Source organism: Myiozetetes cayanensis, unplaced genomic scaffold (assembly GCF_022539395.1).
Source record: "Myiozetetes cayanensis isolate MyiCay16 unplaced genomic scaffold, myiCay2020 scf32, whole genome shotgun sequence".
Taxonomy (NCBI): Eukaryota; Metazoa; Chordata; class Aves; order Passeriformes; family Tyrannidae; genus Myiozetetes; species Myiozetetes cayanensis.
This window is the reverse complement of record NW_026087544.1, coordinates 1,608,540-1,634,498: the sequence shown is the minus strand read 5'-3', so window position 1 is coordinate 1,634,498 and position 25,959 is coordinate 1,608,540. Positions and strand designations below refer to the sequence as shown.

Here is a 25,959-nt window from a genome sequence, read left to right as displayed (position 1 = left end):
AGGGATGGGCTCTGTGCTTGGAGAATGACCCTTGAAATAGCAGCTAACTCGTCTGGCTTCTGGTGGGGCAAGAAACGAAGCCCGAAGCAAAACGATGCTGGAAGGATAAAGAGATCAGGTCGTGCTTTCAGAGTTCAGCAATATCCACTGCAAGCAGGAAAGTCCTTTAGGTGATCCTGATCCACAAAGAAAATCTGGATTCTTGTGGATGAGCTAAACCCTGCGTGGAGGAGGAGCTGTAGCAGCAGCACAGCCCTCCAGGACTTGGAGGATGGAGATCCTCTGAGCCAAAATATGTCCATTTTCAGGTCCCCACCACACAAAGCAGACCAATCTGTTACCTCCTTTTCTATTTTTTTGGGGGTGGGGGGAAGAGGAAAAGAGGAAAAGATTGGCATCTGTTCAGAAAGGGGGGACAAATGTAAAATAATGCTGGGTAGAGACACCACTGCAACAAAACAAAAGAAGGGGGAAACATCTACGAGGCAGGAAAGCAAAACCTACAAGTGCAGAGAGCTGGTCCTGCACTTGTATCCCTCGGGAAGAGGCTTCCCTGGGACGCTGCTCCTCCCTGGGCAGCCCCAGGGCTGCGTCCAGCAAAGGCAAAGCAGGCCCTCTTAGAGAGCCCTCGGTGCAGGGGAACAAGAGCTGCTGCTCCACGCACACCAAAAGCTCCTCCACGGCGTTTTTGGGGCGGGGTTTTGGGGTGGCTGCACCCCCTGGCTCTGCCACTGCCACCCCCATCCCCTTCTGAGCTGGGAACAGGCTGTGCCACGGCTGAGAGTGTGTGTTGTGAGTGGGAAGTCACGTCTGGAGCAGGTGTGAGGGGGGTGGGAGCCAGAAGTTGTGCTCCTGGCTTTGCAGGGCGGCGCCGGTGTGGGGGGGAGGATGGTTTGGTTTTCCAGGGAAGCAGGAGGAGGTGCTGCCCCCCCAGCACTGCTCTTCTCTCAGCTTTGCTGCTGGAGGGAGAGCCCCGAGGGCCAAGCCAGCGACAGCCCCCCATGCAGGCATGCACAGCTGTGGCACAAACGTGTCCTTAACCCTTTCAATGGGCAGCCGGGGGATGCTCGTGCCCCACAGCCCTGGCACAGCCCTGGCACAGCCACGGGGAGCTGAGTGGTGCCTGTGCACCAGAAACCCCCCAGGGCTGGCAGCTGCTCCAGCAGTGACCTGGTGGGGGCAGATAAAAATGCAGTTCAGGTCCCATGAGGCAGGGCACAGGTGCTGGGTGGGCACCAGCGAGTCAGGGCTGGCTGGAAATACTCTGCATTTGGCAGGGGGGGGATGGCGAGGCTGAAAAAGGGAGAGGGGCTCTGTGCAGAGCTGGGATTAAAAAGCTCTTCAGCTGGGGAGAAAACCCCTCTTTAACAGAGGAGAAAAACACTCTTTGTAACAGAGCAAAACCCCCTCTTTAATAGGGAAAAAACCCCTCTTTAATGGGCAACTTGGCTCTCCTTTGGGCTTGTTCAGTGTGTGGCCACTGCAGTGAGTGGTGGCTTTGGCCATCATTAGGCATCTGGGAGCTTTTAAGCCCCGCTCAGGGACATTTTGATCTTTGCAGGCCCCGCTGTGGAGCCTGCCCTTCTCCCTTCTGCCTGTGGGGGCTTTGTTTTCACCTGCCATCCCTCTGAGTGCCCAGTTTGGCCCCCTCGGGGCTCTGCTTTGCCATTGAAAGGGTTAATGGAGCTCATGCTTGATCGGCAGCACAGAAAGCACCTTTTGCCCCATGCCTGTTACCTCCAAATACGGTACCTGGGGTTGGTGTGGCTTCGAGGGCAGCGCCAAGGGTAGAGAGGGGGGTACGGAGAGAGCACGGCAGAGAAGGGGAGAGAAAACACAGGAATGCATAAAACAACCAGAGCACACCAACAGGACACTGGGGACCACCTGCACACAGTCACCAGAGAGCTGAGAGAGAGGGAACGAGGGGACCACGACCTGGCACCCTCCCTGTGAGCAGGGACGGCCCCTTGGACACCACGGGTAAACCACACCAATAACACACACCCCGGCTCCAACACCCACCAGCTCCTCAGCAGAGGTGCCAGTGGTGTCCTTGAGCCAGGTGCTTGAGCAGGTGCTCAGATCTAATGCCAGCTCTGGCACTGAGTTTGCCCCCCGATCTCCCCCCAGTGTCACTCTCGCATCCTGTCCTGCCTCGTGGGGGTGTTTGATCTAAACCTCCCCGGTGAAGGAGCCTGGCTGGCAGAAAACAACCTCTGAACGCATTCATGGGTTTAATTTTCTTAAAGTGCTTATTTTCTTCAGATTCCAAACTCATTTTTTTTGGTGTGGCTTCCCATCAAAGTGCCTACCTACCTGGCGTGGGCAGAACTCACTGATACAAATCTGTTAAGTTTTGTACTCCAGGAGCTGGTTGTGGCTGTTATTTCACTGTTCACTGCCAACAGTGCCCAGAAACAAACCCAGGAAGGCAAATGTATGGGAAACAACCAGAAATACTGACTATCAACCTCAATCCAACTCCTGCCCTCTAATAGCTCAGCAAAGCTCCTCTTTAAAGCCCCTCTCATGATTGCCACGGTGTAACTTGGCTGCTTTTTCCCCCCCAGCCCCATCTCCCATCCTGCTGCATCAATTAGTGCCACTGGAACCCACCTAAGAGGTGTTGGGAAGCATTTCATTTCCACTGGGTCAGAGCAGGAATTACTTTTCCTACTCAGAGCCATTAGCTGGGGAGGGGGAGATGGAGGAAAGGAGACAAAGCCCCCATTAAATCAGAGCACTAACCCAATCAAGGGTCTGTTAGAGAAGGATAAAGAGAGGAAAGAGCCGCCTTTTGTCTCCCCACGTTCCCTCGGGGCTCCTGAACTTTCACTTGGTTTGATGGATGTCCCACAACGGGCATTTTATCTGATTGTGAGTCTGAGAGTCAGGGCCTCGCTCTGGGTGGGGTGACTGGGAGGTGGCAGCTGCTTCACCCTCTAAAAACCACCCATGTCTGCCTCTGATTGAGCTCACCCTGAGACAACAGAGGGGCAAATTAAATCATCTTCAGGAAGAGGGGAGTGAGATCACAGAACCACAGCACGCTTTGGGTTGGTTGGGATCTCAAAGATCACCCAGTGCCACTCCCTGCCATGGGCAGGGACACCTTCCACTGGCCCAGGTTGCTCCAAGCCCTGTCCAACCTTGGACACTCCCAGGGATGGGGCAGCCACAGCTTCTCTGGGCACCCTGTGCCAGGGAAAGGCTTCAAAACCCTCTGAGTGAAGAATTTCTTCCCAATACCTGGTCTAGCCCTGCCCTCTGGCAGCATAAACCCGCAGTGCCCTCCTGCTCCAGGGCACGTGAGGAACCCTCAATACCTGAGGGGGGAGCACCAAAGTGGCTCCCTGGGGCCCAGCCCAGCCCCCCAGGACCCTCTGCAGTGTTTCTGCTGCAGCACTCGGTCCTGAGCCGTCCCCTCCACCCCTGCAGCAGAGTGGCTGTGCTGTCCCTGCTCAACCTGCTGCTCTCACCCGCGTGTTTTTTGGCTCATCCACGTGTCCCGTCACCCCCCAGCCCCTGGGCAGGGCCAGAAGCTGTCACTGCTGCTGCTGCTGCTGCTGCACATACCTTCATCCAGCAGGGCTGGGGACTCCTCCACCACGGGCTCTCCTTCTCCCACCTGGGTGCGGGCGCGCAGCACGAAGCGGTAGCGGGAGATGGGGTCTGTCCTCTGCAGGGTGAACCTGGTCTGGTTGGGGGAGAAGTTCTCCACCACGGTTCGGCCCGTTTTGGTCCCGTTAACTGGGGAGGAAAGCCAGGGGGTGGTGGGTTCAGGTGGTCTCCCCCTCCTCGCCTCGCCCTGCCCTCGCCGCGGGGGCCTCGTGCTCGGAGCTGTTGCTGCTGTTAAAGACTCTTCCTTTGGGGCGCTTGGGGACACTCTGGTGGGGACATCCAGGTGGGCAGGGAAGGCTCTGCTGCCCCTGGCATCGTGTGGGCTCTGGGCAGCCTCTTACACAGCAGCAGCTTGTGTTTGAGAGAGCACAGGAACTACTCAGACTGCGCTTAAAACAACAGATCAAACCGATTTCCCCTCAATAGCTGAGGCTGAGGAACTGCTGAGCACCCCCCACCCTCCTTGGCTAACCCCACGTGTTCCCCACTGTGCCAGGACCCCTCTCAACACCAGCTTGGCTCATCATGGAAGTCTCCAGCTCCTTGTGGAGAGATTCCTGGGCTGGGGGAGGAGGGAATCAGCAGCAAGAACACACTGATTATCACTCAGAAGAGAGCGTGGAACGTACAGGGTTGATATCTAAGGCTGTATCCTGTGAGGACTCCATTGGGGTGCTCTGGGTGATCCCACTCCAGATTGATGATTTCCAGGTTTGGCTGCCGGATTCTCAAATACCTGGGGGAGCTGGGCACTTGGGAGGGGAGGGAGAGAAGAGAAAACACACAAGATAACACACCTTACACTGCTGGACACGTCACAGGGTGACCCACACGCTCAGGACACTCGGAGATGCCCACACAGACACACAGCAGGAAAGGACTGAACAAGGGTGTGTGCCAGAAACCAAGAGCCAGCCCGGGGCTTGCAGCAGTCGGTGTGTGCAGGAGCAGAAACCAGAGCAGCTCTGCATGCAGCCCCATCCCCACGTGCCCCTGCCATGCTGGGAACCCCCCAGTGAGGCCCCAGAAGGTGCTGCAGCTGAAGCAGAGCTGGGACTCGGTTCAAACCCCACTTCTCTCTGTTGTAAACAGACTTTTTTGCATCCCCCAGCCCCAAGGTTTTCATCTCATCGGGTTTCTCTCTCAGAGCCATGAAAAGCAGCACAGCAGCTTCTCTTGTCCCAAAGTGTGATATCAGTGCCTGGAGATCTGTGTGTCTCCAGTGGTCCTTACCCTGAGCAATGGCTGGGTTATCACTGCTTGTTCAAAGCCAGTAAAGGAAGGAAAGAATTACACAGCCTTGAATTAAATTATTCTCCTGGTTGACTCATAATTGCGGTGCCTTAATTGGGGAAAGAGCTTGGCTTGCTGATCTGGGAGATTAGGGGTGTATTTATTTTTAACCAGCAGTCGTGCAGAGTGTCATTCAGTCTCCTAAATGTCAATATGTAGTCAATAAAATAGCTTGGTGGTACAGGAAAAACAGAAATCAACGTTTTCCTCGTGACAGGGGTATAATCTGCTGTAATTGTTTCAATTAATGTCATCCACGTGTCCTTATAGCCACCCCAAATGCCTATAGCCACCCCAAATTATCTCTAGCCACCCCAAAGGCCTTATCACCCCAAATATCTCAAGCCACCCCAAATCCCTGTGCCTCCAGCACAGGGATAATCACAGATAATCACCTCTCACAAAGCACTTCACTGCAAAACCTGCAGGAACTGAGTCCTTCCTCTTAAAACAATCTTAATTAAGGCTGATCAACAGAAAATCCTTAGAAAAGGGTGGCAGCATCCAAGAAAATTCTGAGGAAGAGGCAGGGCTGCAGCAGGGGTGGGATGAAGAGGAAGACCAAGAGGAAGATCCCACTGGATTCTGAGACAAGACTTGCTCCTAGCAAATCTCCCCTTGTGTTTTTGTAGCATCCTGTGCCAAACCCCCCACCCCTTGTGCTGTAGAAGAGTCACTGCCAGGCTCTGGAAGTGCAGCTCCCAACACAAAATCAGCCCTGTGCCTATAAATAGCCCCCGTGACAGCAGGAAAATTAAAACCTCAAGTTCATCCTTGACAGGAGCTCCTCAAACAGAGCACTGAGGGTGCTCCTGCCTGGAGAGCCAGGGGATGAAGGTAACAGACCCTGGGAGGGGGGAAATATTGCTGAGATCTGGGCACCAGTTCACCAGGAATGCAGAATTTACAGACCATGAGGGCACTTTGCAGAAACCAGGGGTAAAGAAATGACTAAGCAAGACAATCCAGCATTTGTGCTGCAACTCTGCCCATGTTGGGGTAAGAAAAAGAGTGAAATTGCTGCCTAATTAGCATGAGGAGTGAGAAATCATTAACCAATGGAAGATAGGGCCATTTCCCGTCAGGACTGAGGACACCCCCAGCCCCCTGGGAACGTACCTCCTTCAGGAGTGGGGAATTCCTTCACCTCACTGCGGGGCCCATCTCCTCTGCCGTTGGTCACAACCATCTCAAGTTTGTAGTTGCTGTAAGGGAACAGCCGGGACACTATGCCCCGGTTTCGGTCTCCAGGAAAACTCACAAACTGCCGTTTTTTGGAGACCCACAGGTTCTTCAGCAAACTACTGTCTCTCCAGAAATAGGCCTTCAAGAAACACGCATGGCAAGTGAAGCTTTTCCCACGGAAATGCAATTTTTTTGTGTATAGATATATTTATATATATTAACCAAGAGCAGAACTTCGCCAAGAGCAGCTCGGAAGCCTTTTAGAGCGATTAGTGTGAAGCTCCACGTCCCCCCCAGCGAGACAGGTCAGGGGTGTTACCCAAGGAAGAGGGTTAAGTGCTTGCCAAAGGGCACAGAGCAAAACCACTAAGCTCAGACTAAAAGCTGCCTCTGGTTCCCGAGCCTTGGACGTGGAGGGATTCTCCCCTTCCACCCGGAGCGCAGGGAAAGGTGGGACACGCCCAGGCACAAAGGAAAGCCTGGATTTGGAAAGCCTCCCATTCAGAGCCCTTGACTGCAAATCTTATTTCATGCAGAAATAAGATTCATTCAGAAAACAGAGCAGAAGAAGAGCAGAGGCAGAAACTGGAGAGGATCCCAGAGGATTATTGGATTTGGGGTGCTGGGACTGTTGGCAGGGCACGTGGTTTTGGTCTTAAACGCCGAGAGGAGGGCCCTGCTCAGACTTTGGCTTGTTTTGAACAGGGTCCATCCTCTGTATACACAAACATTAGTATTTTACCCCAGCAGTAAATAGCAAATATTAGCAGGAATCCCCAAAGCACAGCAGGATCCAGGCTGCCTGTAGTGACCAGTTAGTCCCACCCACTGGGTTTGGGCTTTGCAGGGCTGGTGTTCATTAAAAGAGCACGTAGGAACTTCGGGGATGACACAAAAATGCCCCTGTTTGAGGTCACTCCCCCCAGAGCCACCTTCCTGCGGGGGTAGGACCCCCCAGCCCCTCTCATGGGGTGCACAAGGACAGTCCTGTTTGCTTTGAGCCCCCTGGATCCCACAGGGATCCCACAGGAGATGTCCCCAGCCCCACCCAGGCAGCACAAAGAGCAAACCAACCCCTCCTTGCTGCCCCAGAGCAGAGCTCAGCCCCTGTGCTCTGCACCCAGAGCAGCCCAAGTGGCCAGGGCAGGGTTCCCTCTCGTCCCCATCCCCGGCAGCTCCACCCCTGGAGCCAATTCCAAAGGGGAATTTCATTAGCAGATTAGATGTGTTAAGTAGCCAGTGCCCAAGAGGTTTGGGGCTGCTCACTCTGTACTCCTTGAGCTGTCCCTGGATGGTGTCCAGGTGCACTCTGGTCCAGGTCAGAGCAATGGCAGTGCTGTTTAGGACTCTAATCCTAACGTCCGTGGGTGCAGCCTTGGGATCTGGGTGGGCAGGGACAGAGCACAGGGGTCATCAGAGCCCCCCTGGGGGTCAGACAGACAGACACACCGACACCCTTCTGCCCTGGCCCTGGGTGTCCCATCACAGCACTGCTGGGAGCAGCCCCATGGCTGCTCTGCCTCCTTCCACGGGAAGGGGGAAGGAAACGAGTCCTATTTCACTCATCCAGCCATCACAGCAGGTTTTCCTGCTGCAAGGAAGGGGTCTGGCTCCCCTCCCTCTCCCAGTGAAGGATCCAGCACATCCAGCCCCCTCCTGCCTGACCTTGGCTGGTCTCAGACCCCAAAGTCCCCCAAACTACCTTATTTCCACAGCCATTAATCTGAATTTGGCCAGAACCTGCTGTTGATGTGTGTAAAAATCTGCAGGTATTTATCCACCTTCCTTCTCGCTAATCCTGAAGTCCCACAGCCCCAGAGAAGACCCCCAAACCCCAAATTAACATATATTTCTTTAAAGATAAAGCAGTTGGCAGCAAACCACGTTATCCCAACGGGGCAAGGATAATCATGGCTGAGAGTCTCGAGTGCTGCAAGCACAGAAAGTTTTCCAGCAGCCCAGGAAAAGGTGAAAAGAGAATTAAATGAGCTGGGTGCTGTTCTGAGTGACCAGGGGAGAGGTTTAAAGGAAGATAAGCTGAGCCAATGGGTTGCAAACAGGAGCCCAGGCTGGGGCTTAGCTGAGGCTTTATCAGAGAGGCACAAGAATCCAGAGCAGGGTGAACTAAGGGGCCTTTTGGCCATTCATAAAACCTCTCCTCGGAGATGAACTCGGTGCTCTGCCCGTGCTGGGGGCACAAAATGTAATGCCACTTATGGGAACGCAGCCAGAGTTCACCCTGAGTGGGATCCTGCAGTTTTCCACGCTCCAAGTGCTGCCTGGGTGTCACAGAGAGCAAAGGGAGGGGATGAGGGTTGGGGGATGGTGACTTGGGTGGTGCAGGCAGAGCCCAGAACAGGAGCCAGCGGCCAAGCCTTGCTGCCAGTCATGGAATCGTGGAATGCTTTGGGTTGGAAGGGACCCTGAGGCTCATCCCAGTGCCACTCCCACACCTCCCACGGACGGGGGTCGCTCCAAGCCCCGTCCAAGCCGGGACTGGATCTCTGTGGCAGGGACAGACCCCATGTCCAGGTGGGCTCCTCCCCAGCTGGGCAGGTACTCACAGTCCTCCCCGGAGTAGCCGATGTAGGTGTCGGGCTCGGGGGCTCTGCCGAAGTCGTTCTCGGCCTGCACTTTGATCTCGTAGGGGACGTAGATGGGCGTGTTCCACACCACGTGCCGGGGGCCCTTCACCGTCTCGTTGTGCCAGCTGCCCCGCGGGTCCCGGCGCCGCCAGCGCACGATGTACCTCAGGTTGGGCCCGTAGGCTTGGGTGGCGTTCAGGGGCTTCACGGACCGAAACAGAGACAGGGAGTGAGAGGGAGAAGAGCGGCCTGTGTTTCTCTCCGAGGTTCTGCTCGGCGGCTGGCTCTGATCTCGGGGATCCACCAGCAGATCTCTAAGGAGGGTCGGCTGCTCTTGCTCCCAAAAGGGAGTGGGAACAAGAACGTACCTGGTTCTTGCCCTCTGGAGCCATGAACATTATATTCCTAGAACCATAAAATCCTGGCATGGCCTGGGTTGGAAGGGACCCTAAAGCTCATCTCATTCCATCCCCCTGCCGTGGGCAGGGACACCTCCCAGCAGAACAAGGCTGTTCACATATATATATTATGTATAATAAATCAAATGTCTCCATAGTATAGAGTGCATACAATACATATTCCATATATATTATCCTTGTATTCCAGCCTGTATTCCCACTGCAATCTGAAGCCTCCTCACAGCTTCGTGGCTTGTTTGTGGATGACACCTGGTGGTGCACGAAGCAAAGCAAGAGCTGCTCTGTAAATCCTCTGTACCACCAAGAGCCCGTCCTCTCCGATGATCCTCCCTGACTTCTGACTGTCATTCACCACGTTTTGTCTTATTTACATCGTTGAAAATTAAGGTTTTTTATCTCAACCCTTCTTCTAGGCACTAACAACGGCCTCTCCTGTGCCTTTTATTTCATCATAGAATCGTCAGAGACCGGCCTGGGTTGGGGAGGTACTAAAATATCATAGAATTATCATCCCATCCCACCCCCTGCCACGGGCAGGGACACCTTCCACTAGCCCAGGTTGCTCCAAATTCTGTCCAGCCTGGCCTCAGACACTTCCAGGGATGGGGCAGCCACAGCTTCTCTGGGCAACCTGTGCCAGGGCCTCCCCACCCTCCCAGGGAGGAATTTTTCCCCAATATCCCATCTAACCCTGCCCTCTGTCACTTTGAAGCCATTTCCCCCCTCGTCCTGCGACTCCAGGCCCAAAAGGCACCCAAGAACTCACCGTCCAGGTTATCTCCATGTTGTTCTTTTGGGTACCTGCACCTTGAACTCCCGTTGGGTTGATTTCAGGACCTGAAATTCACATTGTAAAAAAAAAAAAATAAAAATAAGTAATAATAAAAAAAGGCATTTTATAACATTGAAAAAAATGATCCTCTGAGTGGTTAAAAACCCTTTAACTGTGCAAGCCAGAAGGACTTCCAAGACAGAAGTTAATGGCCTGATTTTTCCAGAAGTTCCCATTCAGGTTAATGGAACATGAGGCTCTCGGTACTCTTGGAAACCAGGCCATTTATTTAGGAGGCTCTTTTTTTTTTTCTTTCTCCCCCCCCCCCCAAATGTCCTAAATCTTTGAAAGGCAGCCATTGAGAAGCAGCCCCAGGAGCTGAGCCTGTCCCTTTGAAACCCGAGCAATGTTGGGAGCCAACACTAGATGCCAGCAGATCCTGCAGGAATCTCTGGGCAATGGGGGGAAACAAGAAACGCAGCAGAACTCCTGAGCTTCCCTGTGAATTCCCCGTGGGAATTTTCCCATGTGTTGTCCTAAAAAAGCAAAGCACTGGGCAGACAAAGGGAAGACCCGAGTGTCGGTTGTGGGTTGGTTGTGTTGACATCTGCATCATGGAGTGGTTTGGGTTGGAGGGACCTTAAAGATCACCCAGTTCCACCCCCTTCCACCAGCCCAGGGTGCTCCAAGCTGGCCTTGGACACTTGCAGGGATGGGGCAGCCACAACTTCTCTGGGCAACCTGTGCCAGGCCCTCCCTGCCCTCCCAGCATCAGTCTGGGCTCCTGGTCAGCTCTGACAATGAACGAGCAAGTTGGGAACAAAGTGCCTTTTGCTAGTGGCTGGTCTACACTCGAGCCTAATTTTCCAACAGGCTCCTGAGCTTCCTGTGGTCAGAAAGGATGAAAAGCTTTCTTTAGAAAGCTCCTCTTCAGGCTGAAACCAGGGTTTCCCTTCAGCACACTCCACCAGAGCGTGCCCTTTCCGCAGGGGGTGGGCTGGGGGGAACTCACGTGCCCCGTTGGTCTGGTAGCGCTCCGAGGGCTCGCTGGGCACGCTGCTGCCCACCTCGTTGACGGCAATCACCCGGAACTGGTAGTTGACGTACGGGGACAGGCTCAGCACGGCCGAGTTGACGCTCCCGGGGTACCTGGAGTGGTTGTGCCACACGCCCGGCTGGAGGCGATCCTCCTCGAACTGCACGATGTAGTCTGTGGGGATGGGGGGAGAGGAGGGAGGGCTGGGTGAAGGGCTGGGCTCACAGGGGGTGAGTTTTGACCCCTCCTGGGCAGGGGGCAGTGGGAGGGGGGTCAGACCTGTGATGGGGCTGTTGTTGTCGTCACCGGGGATCCACGTGAGCCGCACGCTCCGCTCCGCCAGGTCCGTCAGCTCCAGGTCACGGGGCTGGTCGGGCCGTCCTGTTGGCCCAGGGATGAGACAGATGAGGCTGGGATGGTCCTGGGAGCTGGGATTCCCAGTTCCCATCGCTTTTTCCCTGGTTGGCTTCACCCAGACCCGTGGGGGACACGTGCTCTGGGGCACTGATCACATCCTCTTAGGACCAGTGCTAATTGTTCCTCGCCTTTAAACACTCCCTGTCCCTGCACCACTGGCGCTGCAAGCACCAGGCAGTGGCCCAGCAGGGGGTTGTTTGACCTTACACACAGCTGTCCAGAACAGAAATGCAAACAAATAGGATGCAAAGGACACAAAACCTCAATGGAAACACAGACTTGTTGGAAATTCCCTGGTTTCTTTATCCGGTCACAAGAACCTGCTCGTGCAAGAACAGCAATAAATTCTGTCCAGGTAAAGGTCAAGGGCTCAAAAATTCAAGGTGAATCTTTTTCTCCCATCAGGGCTCAGCATTTTCAAGTGCAGGTAAAGTGATTTTTTTTCACTTTCCCTCAGGAAAGCGTCCCAAAGGCACTCTGGGAGCACAAAATGTTGTGGCACAGGACCTTTGTACCCAGGGCCATCTGGATGGGTTTTGAAGGACAGCTTGGAGAGAGGACTTGGAAGCATCAGCTCCCAGATTTGTCAGCTCTGCCCTTTCCTGCAGGCGTTACTGGCGAGGCAAACCAAAACCAACTTAGAAAACAAAACAAAGGCAACAAATTAGTGCAGATTACCTTTGGGTAAGTCTCTCAAACGGTTAGCAGGGATGGCTGCAAGGTAAGACAGTGCTTGTTAACCAGGTTAGTTTAGTCATTAAGCTTGGGTGGCCAAAGGAGCACCTGGCAAACATAAAGTTACACACACAGGAACAGGTTTCAGAAGGAATCGATCCTGTCAGGGGAGCAGAGCAGGGACATCCTTCCCCCAGACACCTCCAGCTGTGCCCTCACAGCTCTGTGCATGTTTGATCAGCCTGATGTGGGGTTAATGAGCTATTAGGGGGACAGGAAGGGGTATAAATCAAGACCAGTGCAATTATTAGGGATCTGGGGTTGCTGTTGCACTCCAGCTCTTGGAGGGCACTGCGGTGGCACTGTCAGGCTGTGGCATTCCCAGGAACCTGAGGTGGCCCAGGGGATGATAAATCTGTGTCTGCCAGGTAGATTCAGTGAGCACAGGCTGAGGTCTGTCCCTCCCTCTGCTGAGAAGGGGACACACCGGGCCAGGATCAGCCCCAGCTGGGTCACCCCCAGCTCCCCATTGCTCAGCACCCCAACAGCCCCTTAAATTCACTTCCAAATTTAGGACTGTTCTCACAGAGCCTCGACATGCACACTGGGGTATTTTTGGCTGTGTGTAATAACTCCTCTTCTATTTTTTCGCTCTCAAACATGAGGGTTTTTTTCCGACTCAGGGCCGGTGCCTGGGACGAGGCAGCTCGTCCTTGCCGAGTCCTGCGAGGGGACAGCGGCTCTGCCAGCCCCTCCCTGAGCAGCCAGGGGACAATCTGGTGAGCCTGGCCTTGAAGGGGCTCTGTTCTGATAAAAACACCACCCTCAGGCGTGGGGAGCTTTACCGAGCACGGTGAGATAAGCCTTGGCCGAGTCCTTGTCCAGCTCCGTGCTGGCCACGCACGTGTAATCCCCTTGGTCCCTCTCAGCCACGCCAAGTATCGTCAGACCATCGTCCTCCTTCTTCATCCTTCAAGAAAGCAAGGATCACACAACTGTTCCAGGCAGCAGCACTGAGGGCTGACTGTCCTCTGCCGGGATACAGCTCAGAGCCCGACCAGAACGGGAGAACGGCCCTGCTCTGAAGGGTTTATCAGCTGAGGACGTGCCGAGTTATTCTGGGAAACCTCATTTCCTAAGGAATCAGCAGATGTGCCCTGGTGTGTGTCTGGGGAATAATCACACCTTCAGGACAACAGCCAAGCCCAGGCTGGTGCCCCGGGATCAGATCTCCCTTCACAGGGAGGGAGTCAGCCGTGGAAAGGAAATTAAAGCTGCACCACTCGCAGCAGATAAACGTGAATTTTGAGGCGGGTTGTTATTAACTCACCCACTTTATCAAGATGTCCTAAAATATCTGTAAATAAAACCTACAGCAAGGCCCTGATTTACTGATACATCAGCTGCAATTGCTGAGCAGTGTCTGTTGGAAGGAGCTGGTGAATGAAAAGTATCAAGAACGTCAAATGCTGCCTAGATGGGAACTGAGCATTTACCCACATTACCCCAAAATGTTCTGTACAAAGCCCAGCGACCCTGGGAGAGCAGCCCCATGAAACTTTTGGAGACACAGACCTGCTTCCCAGGTACAGGGGGGCGTCGTCCTTCAGCCAGGTGACCGTGAGCCTCAGCGTGGGGTCGTGCTTGATGCGGCAGTGGAGGCGAGGCATGGAGCCCCTCTTCACCACCTGATCCTCAGGCCCCCTCACAATCCTGGTGGGGTCTGCACGAGGTCAGGAAGGAAGGGTCAGGCACCAAACCCCCTGGTCCCTGGCTCAGGAGCTCGGGAGGTTTGGTGGTGCTTGGAAAGGACACCACACGTGTCGTGTTTGTCCAGCTTGATGGATGAATGGCCTATGATGCAACTAAATTAATTTAACAAGCCATTAATCCATGCTGAACCTTTAAAAAATAAAAAAGCCCCAGTTTTCTGAGTCAGCAATCAGATTTGCTGAACAGGGAAAGGCCTGGTAGAAACAATCCAGAAGATGTTTTCCTGTCCTCAGTTAACCCTGAGGAACACTTTGCTTTGCTGTTTGCACTGCTGATGGCATCTCCCAGCTCAAAACCCACACCCAGCCCTTCTACAGCTCCAGTGTATCCACAGCCTTGCTTTTTTTTCCAGCACTGCAAAGGAATTTGCACCATTTTCAGGATTCCAGCTCTGAACCACACAGTGCCTGTCCTGCTGACAGCCTTGGGTGCACCAACCGTGCATTCCCTGAACCGAAACTGTTATTTCTGCTGCACGTTTCAGAAGACCCAAGAGCCCTTCATGTCCCTACCTTTGACCTCCAGGCGAACCTGGGCCTCTGCTTTCCCCAGGATGTTGGTGGCAACGCAGGTGTAGATGCCTTGGTCCTCCTTCCGCGCCATGAACATCTCCAAGCTCCCGTTCTCGTGCGCCTTGTAGTTCCCTCCATCCAGCGTGTTCCCCTGGCCGTTCTTAAACCTCACAACACCACAGAGTGCTGTTGTAAGGGAAGAAAGAGCAGGAAACACCACCCCCCTCCCCAGCCCTCAGCCTGGCAGGGCACGAGCTGCAGCTCTTACCATCGCAGGGTGGGGATGGGGGAGCCGAAGAAGGGGCAGTCGAGCCGGGTCCTGTTGTTCTGGATGACCTTGATGAGCTGGTTGCGGGGGGCCAGGATCCGTGGGGGCACATCTGCAAACAGCACAACAAACCAGTGGGCTGGGTTCTGCTGCTCCTTTCCAGCCTTTTCAGTCCACCTTCCCTCTTCTTCTGCTCGCTTTTTGCGCTTTTGGCACCTCCAAAAGCCAGTGGAGCTTCCCCAGTCCCTCTCCTGTCCCCCTCCCTGCCAGCCTGGCTGCACGACTCAGCTTTTGTCTTAGGACTCGCTCAGCCAGGCCTGGCTTGGCAGGCCCAGGGCAATGGATTTCTGCTCCAAAGCCCATCTGCAGAGGTCAGGAGCCTTTGTGGAGCAGCTAATGACAGAGAGGAAGGCAAAGTGGAGAACTTCTGCAGGGAAAAGGGGGGCTTGCAAAAGAGTGAGAACAACTATTTACATGGGCAGGTGGTGATAGGACAAGGGGGAACGGTTTTAAATAGAAGAGGAGAGATTTAGGTCAGATGTTAGGAAGAAATTCCTCCCTGTGAGGGTGGGGAGGCCCTGGCACAGGTTGCCCAGAGAAGCTGTGGCTGCCCCATCCCTGGAAGTGTCCAAGGTCAGGCTGGACAGGGTTGGAGCACCCTGGGCTGGTGGAAGGTGGCCCTGCCAATGACAGCAGGTGGGAACTGGGTGATCTTTAAGGTCCCTCCTGACCCAAAGCAGCCTTGGGCTGTGTGACAGCTGGGTGCAGGGGGCTGTCCTCACCCAGCACGCTGACGAAGGCGTTGGCCAGCAGGTAGCCGTGCTCGTTGGAGGCGTTGCACTGGTACACGGCGCTGCTGCCGATCTGCGTGTCCCGGAACACGATGGTGTCCCCGGCCACCTCCCGGCTGGGGTTGTGGGCGGAGGCTGCAACACAGGAGAGAGCTCTTTAAAGTCTGTTTTAAGTTCAGAATTCACCCTTCAGTGTCACTGCACATCCTCCCATCCCGGCCCGGGCAAAAGCGGGTGATGGCCCTAATTAGCAGGAACAACCCTAACCCAGCAGTGAAGACTGTAAACCTAAAGATACTGCTCTAAACTAGCAGTAAAGACTCCAAACTAGCAGAAGCTGCTCTAAACTGGCAGCACCAACCCTAAACCAGCAGAAGGGACATGTGTGTGATGCTGGAGGCCCCAGCAGTGCCTGGCACCGCAGCAGCAGCTCCAGTTCGTGCTCAGCCACGATTCCCTGGGTTGGATTTGTTGTGGAGGAGGCACAGCCCCCTCCCAGCTCACCTTCGATGGGCTCCCCGTTCACCAGCCACTGGATGGAGGGTTTGGGGTTCCCGTTGGCTCGGCACACCAGCCTCCCGTCCTCCCCGGGGGCCAGGATGAGGTTTTCGGGTTCATCCAACCAGTATGGGGCAGCTGGAGGACACAGCAAGGCACCAGTTACACGGGCAGCAGCTCCCCCTCCTCCCAGATCCCCTCCACTGCTCCCTGGGGATGTCAGACAGTGGGAATGCCGTCCTCTCCAATGGGATTCTCCAGGTGTGGGCAGGGTGGGGGTCTCCTTCCCCCCCCATCCTTGGCCAAACAAACTCCCACCCACTTATACCAGTGAAGTTCAGCATCTCACGCTGCTTTTAGGTGAGTTTGGACAAGGTGGCTCCAAACTGAGAGCAAGTTTAGGTTGGATATGAGGGAGAAATTCCTTCCCTGTGAGGGTGGGGAGGCCCTGGCACAGGCTGCCCAGAGAAGCTGTGGCTACCCCATCCCTGGGAGTGTCCAAGGCCAGGTTGGACGTGGTTTGAAGCACCCTGGTCTAGAGGAGGGTGTCCCTTCCAACACAAACCACTCCGTGATTCCACCAAGCCCCACGGATGGCTGGACACGGCAGAGAACCAGCCCCTCCAGGAAGCCCCCAGTGCCCCTCCCAGCAGTCAGAGCACCCCCCACCCCGTCCCCTCCCAGCTCCTGGTGTGGAGGTCCCCGAGATGGGAAGGTAAAGGTGACGTACCCTTCACTCTCACCGAGATCGTGTGGCGGATGCTGCCCATCTTGTTGGAGGCCAGGCAGAAATACTCCCCGGAGTCCTCCTCGGACACGTTGGAGATGCGAAGGGCCTTGTTGAAGTTCTCCAGCTTGGTTTTGCCCACGGGCAGCTCCCCTCCTTTCTTGTACCACATGATGTCTGGTGCTGGTCTAAGGAGAGGGGAGCAGGTAAATGCTTTTGGCAGACAAGGGAACGGCTCCGAAGAAAGCACTTGATAGTCCTGCACTGGGAACCACTCCCAGCCAGGGAAAGGGCTGGTCCAGCTGCTGGGCCACCCTCCTTCAGACCCCCACCCCCCAGCCAGGACCCTGAGCACCAGTAGGTGATCAGGAGCAGGGTTCAGCTCATGGCCTGTGCCTGGGGGATGCAGAATCAGAGAATCCTGGAATGCTCTGGGTCAGAGCCACCCCATTCCAACCCCCTGCCATGGGCAGACCAGCAGGGCACTGGTGTAGAACCCTGAGCCCAGGACCACAGCTGTCCTCACCCACAGTGTGGTGGGGAGCTCCCAGGGGATTCACAGATCCAAGGACAAACCAGTGGGGAATCATCCCTGGACAACTATCTGGAGACACCCACTGGCCTCAGCTCTCTGTTCCCTCAATGCTTTTGTGCCTCAGGTACGTTATGAGAGTCTTGTTAATGGCAGATAAAAGGGAGGAGTGACCCCTTTTTCCCAGACAAGAGGTGTTTCCATGGTGATCCAGCACCCTGGTCCCAGTCCATCCCCCTGGGAATGACGCCCCCCTCCACCCCAGGGTACGTACACTCCGGATGCAATGCACTCCAGCAGCAGATCCACCCCTCGGAGCACCATCTGGCTGCTGGAGGTCCCATAGGGATACATGAAGCTGGGAGTTGTTTCCGTGATCCCTCGGGCTGGAATCAGCAGGAGAGAAAAAAAAAAAAAAAAGAAAACAAAAACAAAGAAACAAAACAGGGGGCTTTTAAAGGTCTCCTTTCGGGGGGCCGGGAACACCCGGGAGGCGTCGCCTCCCCCGCCAGCCTGGGACACTGAACTGCCCCAGGAACGCACCTGGAGAGGAGAGGAGGGCTCAGAACGGTGTTTAAATTAAGAAATGAAAGGGTGGAGAGAGGATGCTGGGTGGGCAAGGGGGTAGGGAAGCAGCAGAGGATGGGCAGAGGGAGCTGAGCCATGGGAACAGTCCCTGCACCAGCAGCTCCCACCTTTCCTGCCCGTCCCTGCCTCTGGAAATGGGCAGAAATCGGGCGAGACTGGGGAATACTGATGGACAGACACGTAGGGAAGGACAAAGTGGTCACAGGAAGGGTTTACTCAGGCAGCTGGGACACTTGGACACAGAGATGTGGGGAACATGGAGCATCCTGGAGCTGCCTGGGGCACCAGCAGCACCAAAGTGCCCTTTGGAAAAGAACAACTCAGCGACCAAAATGACACATTTCAGAACTGGACAGGGAAGTTTAAGAGGAGAAAGTCAGGGGAAGACACGAGGCAACATCTCTACAGATACACACGGTGAAGGTCTCTTTGTAGGGGGGAACATTAATTTTTTATGGAATAAATTCCATTAATAAGTGGAATTATTGACCTAGATCTGGATCAGTGAGGACAAAACAGGATGAGATGGGTTTGAAAGCAGCAGTAGCAGAGATGGAAGTTATGAGATTAGGAAAGGGGGTGGAATGGGCAGGGCTGGCACAGGGACACTACAAATACTGGGGTGATCCATGGGCAGAGCCCACCCCCGGGGCAGGAGCAGGATCTTGGGGTGCAGCCCAAACCCTCCCCTGCTCCCCCAAAGCCTCTTTGGCCTCGTGAGCAGGGGCAGCCGGGTGTGCCCAGTGCCACGAGGATTTTGGGGGGTGCCCACCTTTCTTTGGGAAGCCTCCAGAGCTGTGCCAGGGGAAGAAGGAGGGGAGAGAGCACAGGGGCTGTCCTGGAGCTCCCAGCAGCCTGGCACCAGGGAGGGGAAACCCAGCCTCAGGAGTTAATCCATGCCTTGGGAACGCCTCCTCCTCAGCCAGAGACACCTCCCGCTGTCCCACACCCCCAGCTCCAGGGGGATCATGGAGGGTTAGTCAATTATTCAATTAATGGATTACCAGGGCAGGGAAAGCTTTGCTTTATCCAGAGGGGTTGGTTCTCTGGGCAGGCAGATCCTGCTCTTTGCATCCCTGACTCTGGAAGGGGTCTCATTCCTGGGTAACCCTGGCTTGGAGCCAGAGTTCATCCCAGCTCCCACCTCTCCAGCCTCATCCAAGAGCTTCTCCCATCTGATTAGGGCAGTGGGATATCATTTTATGGGCTTTTATCAGCCAACAGGCTGCAGGACTCGCTCCCACCACGGCCCTGTTGGCTCAGGGGCCCAGGGCAGAACTGGAAGAGCTGAAGCAGCAGTGCAAGCCAAATTTTATGAGCCATTTATTAATGATGACAATTAAAAATAAGGGAGATAAATTAGTATCCTACCCACTCGTTTAACAAACCTAACAACAACACTGCAGGGCTGATAAACTTCTTGCCTCAGTGCAACACTACTAATAAATATTTTGCTGTTTCTAACAAGGAGAAGCCAGAAATTGTCCCAGGCAGAGGTTCTGCTCCGGCTCTGAACCTGTGGAAGCTCCAGCTGGAAGCTCTCAGCCATCCAGCAGAGTCTCACTCATCCCTTTGGATGGATCAGAACTGGAAAAACAAACCCCCTGGCTATTTCCTTCTGCTCCAAAACAGACTCTGCTTCCAAACTGTGTGGTCCCTGCCTCTGGGAAACTGGAGCCCAGAAACATCCACTGCCCTGACCTGGTGGCACCTAAAAAATTCCCCATCCACTCCAGTGTCCAGGGCTGTGCACACCCAGACACATCCCAGCTGCCCTCCTCCTGCACAGCCAGCTCCAAACACCCCACAGCTTTGCCAAAAAGGACAGAGAAAAAAGAACAAAACAGACCTTCATTTCCATTAAATAAATTAAAAAAAAAAAAAAAAAAAAAGTGAGAGGCTTCTTCTGATAAAACATCCAGTTAATCCCTTTTAGCTCGTTTTCCCTGGATAATTGCAGCCAGTTTGCCCACACAGTCCAGCCTGGCAGCAAGGAAATCACTGCACTTGCTCAGGGTGGGATGTCCCATGGGCTCTTTGGGATGGCTGTCCCACCAACCTCACGTCCATACAGCAGGTCCCACGTCCCTGAGATGAGGAACATCCCAGGAATGAGACTCCCAGCCTCTGGAGATCCCTGTGCCAGCTGGCTCCAGTGCTGTGCCCGTACCAGCACCCTCAGGGCAGAGGGGCTGAGAGCCCCAAGGTCCCCAAACACCCCAAATCCTTGGGATGCCCACGTCCCTCCCCACACCCCAAAGACTCCTTGCCTGCCCCAGCTGGTTCCAGTGGCCAGCACAGCCAGCCAGGACATTCCAGGGAGAAACACGGGGTCAGCAGCAAGGAAAAAGGGCTGAGGGTCACAATTGTTCCACCAGCTCATCAACTGTTAATTAATGAAGTGCTGGGCTGGAGTTCAGGTCTGCACAGGGGTGTGAGTGGGTGACTGGAATTCACTGCAAGCCACGAGGTTTTCCAGGGGGGTGTTAAGTGCAAATAGTCCTGGCAATGCAAAGAGCAGGAAGTTTGTCCTAAAATGGAAATAGAGCAGAAATCCTTGAGGCTGTGCAGACAAAATCTCATTTTCCTGACTGACTCTTCAACATCCCCTTGCCCTGAACAACGATGAGCAGTGGGGGATGAGGAAACCCAGGAGCACCCCAGGATTTCTCTGTCCCTGAGAGAGGCATCTCCTCTCATTCCTGTCTCCCTGAGGAACGATGCAGTTCGTGCAGCTCCCATGGGAAGCTGATTTTGCTGACAGTCCCTTCTCCCAGCCATTTCTCCAGGTGTTTTCAGGCTGTTCCCAGCCCCTTTGCTGCCACCAGCACTTCCAAGGCTGGTTCTGCTGCAGAGCCTTCCCCAGCATCCTCAGGAACCTCCTGCTCCTGATGCCAAATCCCCGTTCCCTGGGCAGGGAGGGAGCTTGCCTGGCACATCCCCCTCTTCTCACACTCCAGCTCTGTCTGCTCTTGGCTGGCAAAAGCCCTCCCTGTCCCCAAAAGTCCCCGTGGCACAATAAAGAGTGCCCTGGGTCGTGCCAGGCCCAAGGGAAGCTGTGGCTCTGTGGGAAGCTGTGGGATTTCCCTCCAGGGCTCTCTGGGGACCTGTGTGGGGCAGCTCTGGGGTTGTGCCCACCCTGCTGCCACCCAAGCCCAGCCCCAAAAGCAGCAGGAGGGGTAGGGAGTGGGTCCTGCCCCAAGGCAGCACCTGAGCTGGGGGTCTTTGGTGGGGTGTTCACAGCCCTGGCACTGCCTGGGCTCTCTGCACCACCCCCACCAGCCCCATCTCCCCGCTCCTGCCCACGCTATCTCATCACATCCACGACAATTCCAACCCATCCCCAGGGCAGTGATCCTGATCCTGCCCCAGGAACCTGTGTGGTTTTGTGTGGGAAGCATCAACAATGAGTTTGGGATGGGCTTCTCCCAGCAGGGGCAGGATCCAGAGGGAATTCCCTTCCCAGCCTCGGGAAAGCCTCCAGCACATGTCCAACCTGTCTGCACACAAACAAAAGCTCTCAGATTTCAAGAAAACCAAAAACTCCGCTTTTCTTGTTTGTTTGTTTTGTTTTCCTCTCCCAGTCACTGCCTGGTTGTAGCTGCAAATAACACGCTGATGCTCTGACGAGCTGCAAATGCTCTTTCTGGAGATGCTCCTTCTGAGGACACACAGAAGGGGGATGGTGGCTCTGATCCCTAAAATCTCTTTGCCTTTGCTGAGGACGAGGCACGAGGGAGCAAGCCGGGCTCGCTCAGCCACGTGGGCCAGATCCCATCAACCCAAACACCTCCCAGGCTGGGCTCTGCAGATCCTCTTGATTCCCTTAAACCTCGCTCATCCCAAAGGGTGAGAGCTTCGAGGGGGGGGCCCTGTGGCCCTTTGGTCCCTAAATTTTGGCAAAGCCGAGGCCACAAAGCCCCGGGGGGGCCCGGTTAGCGCGGGGTCAGTCGGGTTAGGCAGGAGGTTAAAGCAGGGGCTCCAGAAGCCAGGCTTGACTCACCACTGTACATGTCAGTGTAATTTCGTAAAGACGTTTCGTTATGGGGCTTCTCTGCAATAAACAAAAGACTGTGAGCGTTTGCAGGGCCTGGGGGGAGGGGAGGGGGGCACGGGCAGGACAGCAGACAGAACAACCTCCCCACACGCAGCAGCAACGGGAGAGGGCAGGGAGACGAAGCAGAGCTGCCCTGCGGGGCAAACACAGCGAGAAGGGGGGGAAAAGGGGCCGCTCTCCTCCTGCGAGGTGGGAAGACAGCTCAAGGTATGAGAAGAAAACGTTTCCTTGAAGTGTTTTTGCTCTTGTGTTGGTGCCTCTTAAAAAACAGAATCACTTTGGAGGAGAAGGTGGGTTTGTTTGGTTTTTTCTCTCTGTTCCTTAACCACAAAGAAACCATCTCCCAGCTGCTGTCCCCCAGCACAAAGCAGAGGCTGGACACAGCTGGGTGAGGCCATGGGGAAAGGCGTGGTGGACAAATCAAAACAATAATAATAATAATAATAATAATGCTCTAAAAGCACAACCTGCTGTAAAATCCCTTTCAATTACAAGGTGATGAGAGCAGGTTGTGTTCCAGCTCCTCAATAAGATGCTGCTCTTGTTTATGGACACCCAGCCCAAGCCATCACCTATGAAGAATGACCATCACTCTGAGAGGAGAGGGGAAGATTCATCATCCTGACCTGAGACTGCTGCAAGATCTGCCCTTCCCAGCTCACATCACTTCCCCAGAGGGCGTTAAGAGAGCCCAGAAGACGCCCAAGAGCTGCCTGGACCTGGATCCACCACCAAACTCCCCCCAGGGAAATGCACAGATATCCCTCCCTGCAGCCTTTCCATTCTCCTTCTTGCATCCCATGGCAATCCCATGCCATGATTTCCCAGCAGCTGGTGAACCCTTTTTTAAGGAGCCAGAGCTCCTGGCTGAAGGCTGAGGTGATCAAAGAGCTTGAGACAACCTCAAGCTCAGCCCCTGTGAACAATGTAAATATAAACCACTTCTTTTAATGTAATGACAGGTGAGAAACCAGAACCTCAGTTCTTGAGACTCTAAAGAGCTCTGGGGGGGCTCCTGGGAGGGGAATTTGCATCTGATCACAGAGCAGATGTTTCCTAAGGAAAAAGGAGAGAGAGGGTCCAGTTCTGCAGGGCCTGGGAGTGAAGGGTGAGTGCAGCAGGAGGGGGAGCTCGTGGCTGTGTGCACACAAACCTGCCAGGCTTTCACCCTCACTGCTCCTGCACCTGGACAAATCTGTCAGGCTCTGGAGGCTCCAACCACCCCAGACCTCGGTCTGCCAGAATTTCCCCAGCTCACACTAACTGAGGGCTCAGCCCTCCCCCAGCGCTGTAAACAGGCAAATAATATTCAGAATTAATGACCTGCTCACGCTGCCCTGCTGGCAGAGAGCCTGCTGGAGTATTTCAGTTGCTGATTCTCTACTCGAGCTTTGCACAGAGGAGGAGCTGCTACAAGGAAGAGTAAACCTATCCCCTCAGCCAGGCCCTGTCTGAGGCTCAGAGCACTCCCAGGACCCTTTAACAGCATTCCTGCTCATTTAAGCTGCTGGGAGATCAAATTAACCCCCACACACACTGGGAGTCAGGAGCTCCTCCTCCCTGCTTTGCCCCCCAAAACACAGCCAGCACCCTCTGCCTCCCAGCTGGACCTCACTGGGAAGGGGTGATGGCTCCTGGCTGATGACTGGGGCCAACAGAGGATGGGTTTGTACTGATTTTTTGGGTGCTCTGCACACACCCCACACCCACAACCCACCCAAGACAGAGCCCGTGCTCTGCAGGACCTGCATCGGCTCAGCAGCCTCGTGTGCTGCACACTCAGCTCAGTCCCCTGTGCTGGTGTCCCCACAGCACACCAGGAGCTCACATTTTCCTTCAAACCACCTCAGTTGTGGAGCAGAAGCTGCTGGAGGCTCTGCAGAGAGCCCTGTGCCTGCCCCTGGTGTCCCCCCACCTGGTGACACCGAGGTGCCCACCCTGCCCTGGGTCAGCACCAAACCTGGGGCAAACCGAGGCCACCTCCAGCTTCTCAAACAGGGGAACGATCACCCGATATTTTCCCTCTCCCTGGAGGTGTTGGGAATGCCCCACCTGTGCTGGAACCCCTTCCAGTTTATCCAGGACACACGGATTTAGTGGTACCTGCCCCAAGAAGCACCAGCCCGCCCTCCCTGCCAGGTGAGGCACCCAAGGACTGTCACTGCTCGCCCAAACCCGTTCCTGTGCTACCCTAAACAGGCAGAGGAAGCCAATCCTCTCCCTGGGAGGTGCCAAGGAGGGGAACAAGGCAGGAAAACCCTGTCCAGGGGGAGCCCCGGGCCCAGCCACCCCTTGTGACACTTACTGGTTTTCACCTTGAGGGTGTAGGGGTTCTTCTGCTGGATGGTGTGGGTGAAGTGGAAGCGGGCGTTGCAGCTGTAGTCGGTCAGGGAGTCCTGCAGGATCACGTTGGAGAAGTAAAGGTCCCCGTTCTGCCCCTGGGACACTCGTTTGTCCTGCTGGATGGGCTCCATGGCTGCGGGCACAGCGGGCACTCAGACGGGGCACAGCCCAGCCCCAGGGCAGGGGGGGCTCTGAACCAGGGGAAGGACCCTAAACTAGCAGGAACTGCCCTAAACTTGTAGAAACAACCCTAAACTAGCAGGAAAAAAACCCTAAACTAGCAGGAATAACCCTAAACTAGCAGAAACTACCTTAAACTAGCAGTAAAGACCCTGAACTAGCAGTAAAGACCCTAAACTAGCAGAAACTGCCCTAAACTAGCAGTAAAGACCCTAAACTAGCAGAAACTGCCCTAAACTAGCAATAATGCTCCTAAAATAGCAGTAACAGCCCTAATTAGCAGAAACAACCCTAAACTAGCAATAATGACCTTAAACTAGCATGAACTACCTTGAACTAGCTGTAACAACCCCAAACTATCAGAAACTGCCCTAAACTAGTAGGAATGACCCTAAAGAGGGTTGTTTGAAAGGCTGCAGGGGGTGGAGGGGCTGCCCAGGGGGTGCAGGGTGGGAAGGGGTTTCCCCCACTCACAGCTGCTCATCCAGAAGATGACGGGCGGGGGGAGCCCGGGGGGTGGGTTGCACTGCAGGCTCAGAGGGGCCCCTTCATCCACCTCGATCACATCCACCTTCTCCTTGGGCCACAGGGGAGACTCTGCCACGGGAAACAAGGGCACGTGAGGCAGGGAGGGCAGGACGTCCCCAGAGCTCTTCCCACTGGGCCTGGCCCGCTTTCAGTGGGGTGGCCTCGATGCAAAAACTCCATTTCTGCGTGTGCAGGGCTCCCTGAAATCCATGCCCTTAAATCCATCCCCTTGAATCCATCCCCTTGAATCCATCCCCTTGAATCCACACCCTTGAATCCATGCCCTTGAACCCATGCCCTTGAATCCATGCCAAGTGCTTCCCTGTTGGTTACAGCCATAACCTCCCCACCTTCATCTTGGTCCTGGATACACCTGGACACAGGTAAGAGCTGGAGAAGGCTGGGAAGGGACCCACAAGGACCATCCTGTCCAACCCAGAGGATCATCCAAACCCTCCTGAAGCTCTGGCAGCCTTGGGGCCGTGCCCACTGCCCTGGGGAGCCTGTTCAGTGCCCAACCAGCCTCTAGGAGAACAACCTTTTCCCAATATCCACTCTAACTCTGCCCTGATGCAACTCCAGGCCATTCCCTGGGTGCTGTCCCTGCTCCCGTCCTTGGTGAAGCTGGAACTGCCATGAGGTCTGGACACACCAAGTGCCCTCAGCCACTCCTCAAGGCCCTTCCCCATCTTTATTGCCCTCCTTTGGACTCTCTCTGGTGGCTCCACATCTTCCCTGACCGAAGCTGTCCCAGTATTCCAGGTGAGGCCACGCCAGCTCCCCGTGCCTGCTCCCACCACACAGACCCCCAGACCCCCCCTGTGCCCTCCTCAGGGGCCGCTCTCTGGTTACTCACTGGACACCTGGAGGTGGATCTTGCTGGAGAGGGCAGTGCCATAGTCATTCCTGGCAAAGCACTGGTACTCCCCCTCGTAGTCCTCGGGCCTGCCCCCGCTGTGGAAGTCGATGACCAGGGTGCCCGAGCGGCGCCGCATCGACACCTTGGGGTCCTTGGCCACGTTGAAGAACTTGCCGTTGCGAGTCCAGGAGAAGCTGGGGGCACACAGGGGGTTGCACACGGGGTTTGCAGGCTGCTTTTGCACCAGGGGAGGGCCTTACCTGGGCTGTGCAGCCCGCAGCTGGGCCAGCTGGACGG

The 25,959-nt window shown here is 55.1% G+C and overlaps 1 protein-coding gene across 22 annotated transcripts in view; it reads right to left on the bottom strand.

Moving 5' to 3' along the window:
* The window catches only part of NFASC (neurofascin), a 73,624-nt gene that overhangs the window by 21,956 nt on the left and 25,709 nt on the right, over positions 1–25,959 (bottom strand). For 8 of the 22 annotated variants that reach the window (XR_007630223.1, XM_050327174.1, XM_050327172.1 and 5 more), the window contains 22 exons: positions 25,660–25,856; positions 24,750–24,872; positions 24,058–24,228; positions 21,699–21,749; positions 17,382–17,493; positions 16,579–16,763; positions 15,855–15,986; positions 15,342–15,485; positions 14,560–14,671; positions 14,292–14,458; positions 13,582–13,729; positions 12,852–12,976; positions 12,010–12,045; positions 11,194–11,295; positions 10,891–11,088; positions 9,873–9,943; positions 8,667–8,889; positions 7,369–7,484; positions 6,037–6,241; positions 4,254–4,376; positions 3,580–3,753; positions 1,753–1,767 (listed from right to left, as the gene is read on the bottom strand). Coding sequence is in view for 21 of the 22 variants with exons in the window: in XM_050327174.1 (XP_050183131.1) it covers positions 1,753–1,767; positions 3,580–3,753; positions 4,254–4,376; positions 6,037–6,241; positions 7,369–7,484; positions 8,667–8,889; positions 9,873–9,943; positions 10,891–11,088; positions 11,194–11,295; positions 12,010–12,045; positions 12,852–12,976; positions 13,582–13,729; positions 14,292–14,458; positions 14,560–14,671; positions 15,342–15,485; positions 15,855–15,986; positions 16,579–16,763; positions 17,382–17,493; positions 21,699–21,749; positions 24,058–24,228; positions 24,750–24,872; positions 25,660–25,856 (2,930 nt within the window). In the remaining variant the exon portion in view is untranslated. The remainder of the gene's footprint in view (positions 1–1,752; positions 1,768–3,579; positions 3,754–4,253; positions 4,377–6,036; positions 6,242–7,368; positions 7,485–8,666; positions 8,890–9,872; positions 9,944–10,890; positions 11,089–11,193; positions 11,296–12,009; positions 12,046–12,851; positions 12,977–13,581; positions 13,730–14,291; positions 14,459–14,559; positions 14,672–15,341; positions 15,486–15,854; positions 15,987–16,578; positions 16,764–17,381; positions 17,494–21,698; positions 21,750–24,057; positions 24,229–24,749; positions 24,873–25,659; positions 25,857–25,959) is intronic. The other 14 variants (XM_050327182.1, XM_050327185.1, XM_050327177.1 and 11 more) reach the window with 10 other exon arrangements.